Raw genomic sequence first — 10,134 nt, 5'->3', positions numbered from 1 at the left:
CACGAGTTATGAAACGGATGATAAATGAGAAACTATACAAACGATTACAACAATCCGATCCTGAATCGAACCGTCGTGTGGCCTCGCGCATTGAGGGTTGAATATGCTGGGGAAGGGAGTGGAGGCGGAAATGCGACCGCCTAGTGAGTGCCACGCAAAAAAGCCGCGGGCAGACCAATGCAAGCGAGTGCGTGTGATGTTGCAATCGGTAACGTAAACGTAAGAGATCAAAATGAACAATATCTGGCAATGTTACATGTGTTAAAGATGAGAATATGGTTTACCTCTTGTTTCTGGCAACAAAACAGGTGTTAAGATGTTAAAACACCAAACTGAAATATTTTACAAGGAATCATGTCCGCATGAACCACAAATAAATATTAAAATTTTTTGTTAACTTGCATCGTTAAGTAATTGTTAATTTGCTATACAGCCAGATAATACGACAAATCACTAGCCTTAAACGCCCATTCATTCATAAAAGTTGAAGGCGGTATAGTACTATAATAATAGAGCAAGTGCAGAATAACTGAACCGGAATTGATAACTTGAAAGCATTTCGCGCGGGGCCCTTGAAAGTGCGGGTCCCGTAGCGGGTGACATCACAGATGTGACGTCACCGCTCACTTGGTGACGTTAATTATTGCGCCCCCCCCCCCCCCCCAAAAATACAAAAGTCTATTTTTATACTTTTTGCATTGTGTACAGTCTGGAAGTTACCCACACGCCAAATTGAAAATTTGTTGCACGTCGGAGAGTACGCTAAACATATCGAACAGACACACAAATTCACCTTGATTTATTTATATCAAGTGCGTCACGGGGATACATGACGTCACCTTCAACGGCCAAATGATGTCACGCGACGTGAACTCGGTTTTGCGCGGGAAAGTTGCGGCTGAGATGGCGACGAGACGCCATCGCGAGTCGCCGCGAGACGGAGACGAGGGGACGAATCGGAACTTCGACGAGACGGTGGTGAGAGCGAGACCCCCCCCCCACCCTCCTCCTCGCTCTCTCCGCGTGATTCATCCACTGCTGGATGAGGCCCTCACTCGCTGCGACGCGCTCGGGTCACGCGGGATAACTTTACCATAACTTCACCACGCCGGTCAGCGCGGGTTGTTGGGAGGCATGGAAGTAGAGTACAACTGCGCCATCCTCTGCTGTCAACAACGTAGCCCCGCCAGCCTATAGCACCTGTTATGCAGTGTCTGCCCTCACATTCACGATCTGTCCAGGCGCAGCCTCTGCTGAGAGAGACGAAGCAACCCACGGGTGATGAGACGAAGTTTGCGTCTCTCTCTCTCAGCTGATGTACCCGTCTGACGTAGTGTGGTGGTGTCACTGCGTAGTGATGTCACTGCGTGGTGGTGTCACTGCGTGATGATGTCACTGCGTGGTGATGTCACTGCGTGATGATGTCACTGCGTGGTGGTGTCACTGCGTGATGATGTCACTGTGAGTGTCACTGTGTGGTGATGTCACTGTGTGATAATGTCACTGTGTGATAATGTCACTGCGTGATGATGTCACTGTGTGGTGATGTCACTGTGTGGTGATGTCACTGTGTGATGATGTCACTGTGTGATGATGTCACTGTGTGGTGATGTCACTGTGTGGTGATGTCACTGTGTGATGATGTCACTGTGTGATGGTGTCACTGTGTGGTGATGTCACTGTGTGATGATGTCACTGTGTGGTGATGTCACTGTGTGGTGATGTCACTGTGTGATGATGTCACTGTGTGATGGTGTCACTGTGTGGTGGTGTCACTGTGATGATGTCACTGTGTGGTGATGTCACTGCGTGGTGATGTCACTGCGTGGTGGTGTCACTGCGTGGTGATGTCACTGTGTGGTAATGTCACTGCGTGGTGATGTCACTGCGTGGTGATGTCACTGCGTGGTGGTGTCACTGCGTGGTGATGTCACTGTGTGGTGATGTCACTGTGTGGTGATGTCACTGCGTGGTGATGTCACTGCGTGGTGGTGTCACTGCGTGGTGATGTCACTGTGTGGTAATGTCACTGTGTGATGTCACTGTGTGTGATTGGATCTCTTTCCAGGCCATGGTGAGTGCCATGAAGGAGAAGGTGCATGAGGAGGAGGAGGCCATTCAAGAACTGCAGCCGGACATCAACAAACTGGAGGACTTGCTCAGCCTGAAGTGAGTGTCTCCTCACTCGGCGTGGCGCTGTCACGAGGGCTGGGGAACCTGCGGGCTGGGGGTGGATACAGCTCAGGGGTGGATGAAGCTCAGAGGTGGATGAGACTCAGGGGTGGATGTCGCTACATGAGGCCTACCACTCCAAAACAGCTCACAAACAATATGTATCCGTCATGGCAAGCATCGTAGCCACCACAGTCATCGTATTAATAATTATTATTCTGTTCCTTTAGCCAGCAAAGCCTCACTTGCACCTCATTGCTCACTTTCAGGAGACTTCTGCCAAGTTTTCACAGTAGGGAGCGATGATTGCTGCTGCTGTGCATGATCCCCATTGAGTAAATTGCGGTGTAACGTTTCAAATTTTGGAAAGATTCAACCATTATGCCGGCAGACGATGGCCTACTCTTGCGAATGACGTCACAGGATCTTTAACGTCTGCTGGGAGCAAAGCAGACGGCGCGTGGTGGTGTTATTAATATTAACCGTGGCCGCCTATGCCATCGAAACTGTGAATCTCCGCATCAAGCGGTGAACCTGCCACCGCTAGGCAATGTCACCGTCCATCGTTGGTGATTTCTCGCCGGGCAAGGCTTATAGTGGGTTTCCCGCCTTCGTGAGGAAGGGTTTCGGGGCGGCCGCTGTTTTTAAAGAGGCCCGGGTAATGGAACGCTAAACAAGGAGTCGCTTCAATTCTACATTCGCTCAGCCCAATTGACCAATCGTCGCGGCTCCAAACCCCAGTTCAATCCCCCTGGCCGGGTACAGGGGTCGCCAGGTGCTGGACCGTGCAGGCTCAGTGCAGTGTGTGCGGGGTGACGTGTGGGGTGTCGTACTGTGTGTGCGGGTGTTCTGCGGGGTGACGTGAGGGGTGACGTGCGGGGTGACGTGTGGGGTGATGTGAGGGGTGACGTGAGGGGTGACGTGAGGGGTGACATGAGGGGTGACGTGAGGGGAGATGTGATGGGTGACGTGTGACGTGAGGGGTGACGTGTGGGGTGACGTGCGGGGTGATGTGAGGGGTGACGTGAGGGGTGATGTGAGGGGTGACGTGCTGTGTGACGTGCGGGGTGACATGCGGGGTGACGTGCGGGGTGCAGGAAGCTGGAGAGAAATAGGATCGTGGCCGTGTGGCCCAAGCTGCAGCAGGTGGACTCGGTGTTGGACGCGGAGTCGGCGAACGTCGTGGAAGAGGCGGAGAGGAAACTCCGGGAGTTGGACGGCGGGGAGACGTCCAGTCACCGGTGACCGAACCTACCCTCCCCCCCCCTTCACCTCACTCATCACCAGCATAATCAGCACCATTATCACACCCATCACAACCCTTATCACCACACTCCATTACCAACAACATCTCTCCATCATCGTGCCACACTCGTTACGACCCTGATGACACCCATCACTATACCAGCACACCCATCATCACACCCTTGTCACACACCGTCGACTCCACTGTCATCATCATCATCACACCCATCTTCACCATTAATCGACCTCATCATCACACACTCATCACCACTCCATCACCACCCGCATCATCATTACAACCATCATGACTAAATAAAACATTACGACTGAGTAAACACTGTGTACGCCCGCCCGTCCGTCCATCCGGCGCTCGCAGGGAGCTGGAGGCGAGCAGGCAGGAGCTCTCGCGCATGGAGCTGCGCCTGCAGGAGGAGACGGCGCGCCTGCGAGACCAGCGGCGAGCCCGGGCGGAGGAGCTGGAGGCGTTGGAGGAGCAGGTGGAGGCGGCGAGGGCGGAGGCGCGCAGCGCGGAGGCGCAGTTCAAACGCGGTAAGCCGAGCCGCCACGATTCGGGGGTCGCAGGTCAAATCACGAACCGTTGCTTCGTCTGCGCCTGTGGTTTTTACACCCATGTGTGTGCTAGTGTGTGTTGTGTGTGTGTGTGTGCTAGTGTGTGTGTGTTGTGTGTGTTAGTGTGTGTGTGTTGTGTGTGTGCTAGTGTGTGTGTGTGTGTTGTGTGTGTTAGTGTGTGTGTGTTGTGTGTGCTAGTGTGTGTGTTGTGTGTGTGTGTGTGCTAGTGTGTGTGTCTTGTGTGTTAGTGTGTGTGTGTTGTGTGTGCTAGTGTGTGTGTGTTGTGTGTGTGTGAGAGCGGTAGTGTCGCAGTTGACGCGCTGCGCTACGAACCCGGCTACCCGAGTTGGATTCTCGCTCACGGCCAACACTAGTGGCGATTATCTGAACCGGTCATGGATCTCCCTTAGGTCGATTCAGCCTCAAATCAGTACCTGGTGTGCGGTGTGTAAACATCGCCACTGGGGAGACAAAGGCGGTCGGGCGTGGTGCTGGCCACCCACCCCCTCGTGTGCCATTCCCGCCTTCACAGGTGCTCGCTAACAGCACTTCGCCCAACAATTTATTAAGGCTATACGGGGGATATTGTCTTTGTGTCTCTCGCCTTGTGTGTGTGTGTGTCTGCCCGTGCTCCATGTGCTGCGGTGCCGCGCTGCTCAGCGCACAGCGAGCTTGGCAGCAGGTCGAAGCAGCGGCAGCCGTCGCTGGGCCTCGCCCTGTCACGCGCCGAGGCCGACCGGCGTCTGGACGCGCATGTCCGGGCCAGCGGCCTTCTCTCCGACATCGCCGCCATCCACTCTTCATGAGGCCTCGCGGAGGGGCTGGGAGTCCCGGGGTGGGGCCGGGAAGTCCAGCACCAGTGAGTGGTGGCCATGGGGACCCCAGGAGGGATGGGCTCATGAGACAGAGACCACCATAGAAGCTCAACAAAAAAAAACCCAGGACCTTTTGTGAGAATAATAACAACAGAGCGGAGATCTACATGTGAACGCATTGCCTTGAACAGTTTTTAGTTGTTATTACACAACTGAAAGGATCCAGGACTTTTAATGATCCCAGGAAGATACAGCTTTTTCCGGATGGCAGCTGCCAGCCTCAACAAGAGGACGGTCCTGGGACAAAGCAGGACAGGTGGCAACCCTTAGGGAGCGGCTCAGCATGAGTAAGTGCTTGCTAACAGCACTTGCCCCAACAATCTGTGAAGGCGACATGGGGGAACTTTGTCAGTGTGTGGAACTGGGGGAAGTGGCCGTGCTCTCGGAGTCTCCAGCAGGGGGCGCTGTGCCCCCAGCGTTGTCAGCCGACAATGCGAGCCCAAGTCAGGCGCCCAGAGGTAGGGGGTAGGGTCAGTGGTAAAGCTGGTGCTAGTGGGTTAGTGGTAGGGGCAGGCGGTAAAGCTGTTTCTAGTTAGTGGGTTTGGGTCATAGTGAGGGCTCGTATTATTGGCTAGAAGGCTGGTGGGTGGTTTGTTTGAGAGTTAGTAAGTGTACAGTTGTTGTGAGCGCCAGTTCTAGTGGCTGGCTATTTTGGGGCACTACTCGTGGTTGGTAAGGTTAGAGTTGGTGCTTGAACTAGTGGCAGTAGCTGGTTCGTAAGGTTGGTGGTGGGGGCTGACTGGCTGGTGGGCTGTTTGGTGAGGGTTGGGTTACTGATTCTGAAGACCTCGGGTGTTATACCCACAACACAATTGCACAATAGATTTGTTAAAGATTTTGCCCGAAGAACTGTTGAGAGTTGTTGATGCAGGAGAGCGTTGTTGAGTGTGGGCACCTTCTTCTGATGCTTGGCACTGAGCTCTCCCTGAATAAACAGGGCTCACTGCCAACAGCACTGAGGCCCATAGAGCTGGACCAATGCAGACGAGATGAACAATACAAACGAGACAGAACAATACAAACGAGACAGAACAATACAAATGATACAGAACAATACAAACGAGTCAGAACAATACAAACGAGATGGAACAATACAAACGAGTCAGAACAATACAAACGAGTCAGAACAATACAAACGCGACAGAACAAAAAAACGCGACAGAACAATACAAACGAGTCAGAACAATACAAACGAGACAGAACAATACAAACGAGTCAGAACAATACAAACGAGACAGAACAATGCAAACGAGACAGAACAATACAAACGAGACAGAACAATACAAACGAGTCAGAACAATACAAACGAGACAGAACAATACAAACGAGACAGAACAATACAAACGAGACGGAACAATACAAACGAGACAAACATTACAAACGAGTCAGAACAATACAAACGAGACAGAACAATACAAACGAGACGGAACAATACAAACGAGACGGAACAATACAAACGAGACAAACATTACAAACGAGTCAGAACAATACAAACGCGACAGAACAATACAAACGAGACAAAACAATACAAACGAGACGGACCTTACAAACGAGTCAGAACAATACAAACGAGACAGACAGAACAATACAAACGAGACAGAACAATACAAACGAGACGGACATTACAAACGAGACAGAACAATACAAACGAGTCAGAACAATACAAACGAGACGGAATAATACAAACGAGACAGAACAATACAAACGAGTCAGAACAATACAAACGAGTCAGAACAGCGGTACAGAGACGCCACAAAGAAAGTCGAAGATCAAATCGCCAATGGGAGCGCGGCATTGGAATCGGATCGCGCGTCTGCCTAGTGGGGGTGGTGGTGGTGGTGTAGCGGTGGTTGGGGGTGGTGGGGGTGTAGCGGTGGGTGGTGGTGGTGGTGGTGTAGTGGTGGTTGGGGGTGGTGGTGTAGCGGTGGTTGTGGGTGGCGGTGGTGGTGTAGCGGTGGTTGGGGGTGGGTGGTGGTGGTGGTGGTGTAGCGGTGTGTGGGGGTGGTGGTGGTGGTGTAGTAGTGGTTGGGGGTGGTGGTGTAGCGGTGGTTGGGGGTGGTGGTTGTAGCGGTGGTTGGGGGTGGGTGGTGGTGGTGTAGCGGTGGGTGGGGGTGGTGGTGGTGTAGTGGTGGTTGGGGGTGGGGGTGGTGGTGTAGCGGTGGTTGGGGGTGGGTGGTGGTGGTGTAGCGGTGTTTGGGGGTGGTGGTGTAGCGGTGGTTGGGGGTGGTGGTGGTGTAGCGGTGGTTGGGGGTGGGGGGTGGTGGTGTAGCGGTGGTTGGGGGTTGTGGTGGTGTAGCGGTGGTTGGGGGTTGTGGTGGTGGTGTAGCGGTGGTTGGGGGTTGTGGTGGGGGTGGTGGTGGTGTAGCGGTGGTTGGGGGTTGTGGTGGGGGTGGTGGTGGTGTAGCGGTGGTTGGGGGTTGTGGTGGGGGTGGTGGTGGTGTAGCGGTGGTTGGGGGTTGTGGTGGGGGTGGTGTAGCGGTGGTTGGGGGTTGTGGTGGGGGTGGTGGTGTAGCGGTGGTTGGGGGTGGGGAGCCGCCGCCACCGGCGAGGCCGCATTGTCCCGCCACTACAAAGCGGCGCTACACACTTAATGACTTCTCAACAGGGTGAAGGGGACCGCTTCATTAGCCCGGGGCGCCGCCCTGGGGAGGGCGGGGGTGGGCGCGCAGTGGGGGAGACGGGGGTGGGAGAGGGGGGTTGTGGGTGGGGGGAGGGCACGTGTGGGTGGGGGGTTGTGGGTGGTAGGGGGGGGGTCACGCTTGTTTTTCCTCGTGGAACTAAATGAGTCGGCACGTGCCGCTGGGGGAATTGACGCGCGCCAGGAATGCGAGTAGCAGCAGCAGCAGGAGCCGTCGGCTCCAGACGCAGAATCGCCCTCGGTGTGTCGCCTTCACGAGACGGTGTTGGCAAGCGCCTGTTCAGGCCGGCACGCGGCACGAGAGGGCTGTGGGGTGGATAACCTCACGCCCGGCCAACCTCACGCCCGGCCGTCTTTGTTCCCCCGAGCGCTGAGGTTTATTATAAACAGCATCGAGTACTAAGTTTAGGCTGAGTCGACCTTCGGGAGGCCCAGAACCGGTTCGGAATTATGATTCGCTTCCACCGTTATTGGTCGCGAGCGTGAATTGTGAAGTCTCGATCGCCGGGTTCGTTGTGCCGTCCGCTAACCACTGCGCCACCGCTCCCTGCTCGCAGACAAAGGGTCCCGCGTGTAGCCTCTTCCAAACACAACTTTGATGAGCGCATCGTGTAAAGCTCGTCGAGAGGAACAGATCGACGTGTCGGTCGCCTTCAACAGACATCAAATGACGTCGCAACGCAGTTAATGCGAGAGCCGGGGGCTTATGGGACCAGGTCCATGTGTCCCAAGCTCTGGGTATGGGTGAACCAGCACAGACCATGGAGCCACAACAACGCACGGGAACCGGCATTGGGCAAACACTCCCCAATGTTCAAAAATTACCTCCAAATCACTCGGTTCAGATCACCAACACTGCGAGCCCCATTGGCAGGACGGCTTCTAAACACGAGTGTGTCAGTCTCCGTGAGACTTCCCTGCAAGCTACTAAGCACGCGTGATTGTGAATAACAGTCTGGGACTTAACAAGGAGCGGGGATTCAACCGCGTGGATGAGCAGAGGGGAGGTGGAGGAGGGAGCTCCACGGAGCGTTACAAACGACGTTTCAGATCGTGGGTGCGTGGAGAGAGGAGGTTTGTGAACTCGTTGCGGCTTCCAGCAGAGCAGGCCCACGGGACGGGTCCGGCTGGAAGGGTACAGCCACTGGCTCATCGTGGGTGCGACCTTCTCGATCACCGTCTCTGCCCAACGTCCCGGCAACGTCGCTCCATGTCGCCTCGGTGTTACCATCGGAGGGTTGTTTTGTCACAAAGATCCCCCTTGTGTAGCCCGAGCACGCTGTTGGGGCAAGTGCTGTTAGCGAGTAGCATCCCGTGAAGGCCGGCTCGGCACACGAGGGGGTGGGTGGCCAGCACCACGCCCGGCCGCTTTTAGTATCAATTGTGGCGATGTTTACACAGCACACAAGGTACTCATTTGAGACGGAGTGGAGACCCAGGACCCATTTAAATCATCGTCACTGGTGCTGGCCGTTAGTGGGAATCGAACTTTGGTCGCCGGGTTCGTAGCGCATCGCGCTAAGCGCTACACCACCGCTCTCCACTGCTGGCACGCTGCTGTACAAGATGCATATTCCGCCTTTGTATTTGTGTGTCTTTGTCTGCCATACACACTCAACCTGCCGTCACGCGTTCTGCTGCACGCTGACGTGAACACCCATTCATTGCAGGAGACGCGATCCATTCTCCACGAGCCTGGTTTCCTCCGGACCCAGAATCTAGATCCGCCTGATACAGAATCCAGATCCGCCTGATCCAGAATCCAGATCCGCCCGATACAGAATCCAGATCCGCCCGATACAGACTCCAGATCCTCCTGATACAGAATCCAGATCCTCCTGATACAGAATCCAGATCCGCCTGATCCAGACTCCAGATCCGCCTGATCCAGACTCCAGATCCTCCTGATACAGACTCCAGATCCGCCCGATACAGACTCCAGATCCGCCTGATACAGACTCCAGATCCGCCTGATCCAGACTCCAGATCCGCCTGATCCAGACTCCAGATCCGCCTGATCCAGACTCCAGATCCGCCTGATCCAGACTCCAGATCCGCCCGATACAGACTCCAGATCCGCCTGATCCAGACTCCAGATCCGCCTGATCCAGACTCCAGATCCGCCCGATACAGACTCCAGATCCGCCCGATACAGACTCCAGATCCGCCTGATCCAGACTCCAGATCCGCCTGATCCAGACTCCAGATCCGCCCGATACAGACTCCAGATCCGCCTGATCCAGACTCCAAAATCCGCCTGATCCAGACTCCAGATCCGCCTGATACAGAATCCCTTGATCCAGAATCCACATGCCGCGGATCCAGATCGCCTTGCGCTGGCTCCCGTCTCCCTCGCAGCCGGAGGAGGCCGTGTGGCCGGAAACCCGACACCTGGGGAAGTGGGGCAGGAGTAGGAGGGGGGGCATCAGAGAGAGAGAGCTGAGAGAGCTGCTGCTGGGGGAGGGAGGGGAGATGGAATGAGAGATAAGGAGAGAGTCGGGGAGGGTGAGTTGGGGAGACGGCGGCGGCAGCAGCAGCAGCTCGAGAGGGGAATAGGAGGAGGAGGAGAGGGGGGAGGCTGGGAGTAGAGACGAGGTGAGAGAGGCATGGGGAGAGAGAGGCATGGAGAGGGAG

The 10,134-nt window shown here is 55.0% G+C and overlaps 1 protein-coding gene across 1 annotated transcript; it reads left to right on the top strand.

The window, feature by feature from the left end:
* Positions 1–842: 842 nt before the first annotated feature.
* LOC144729177 (uncharacterized) lies at positions 843–6,474 on the top strand. The gene is made up of 5 exons (XM_078609209.1): positions 843–978; positions 2,069–2,169; positions 3,270–3,413; positions 3,794–3,966; positions 4,648–6,474. Exons 1-5 carry the CDS (start codon positions 853–855, stop codon positions 4,791–4,793), a joined length of 690 nt encoding a protein of 229 aa, XP_078465335.1. The 5' UTR covers positions 843–852; the 3' UTR covers positions 4,794–6,474.
* Positions 6,475–10,134: the final 3,660 nt, after the last annotated feature.

The sequence above is a fragment of the Lampetra planeri genome, chromosome 31 (assembly GCF_965212315.1).
Source record: "Lampetra planeri chromosome 31, kcLamPlan1.2.h2, whole genome shotgun sequence".
NCBI lineage: Eukaryota > Metazoa > Chordata > Hyperoartia > Petromyzontiformes > Petromyzontidae > Lampetra > Lampetra planeri.
This window is presented reverse-complemented; position numbering and strand designations above follow the sequence as displayed.

Bases quoted from the DNA above. Each gene is read 5' to 3' on its own strand.
- LOC144729177 (XM_078609209.1), top strand. From the start codon at position 853: ATGATGTCACGCGACGTGAACTCGGTTTTGCGCGGGAAAGTTGCGGCT. The intron at 3,414-3,793 runs GTGACCGAACCT...CGGCGCTCGCAG, and splicing joins GGGGAGACGTCCAGTCACCG to GGAGCTGGAGGCGAGCAGGC. The intron at 3,967-4,647 runs GTAAGCCGAGCC...CGCGCTGCTCAG, and splicing joins GGAGGCGCAGTTCAAACGCG to CGCACAGCGAGCTTGGCAGC.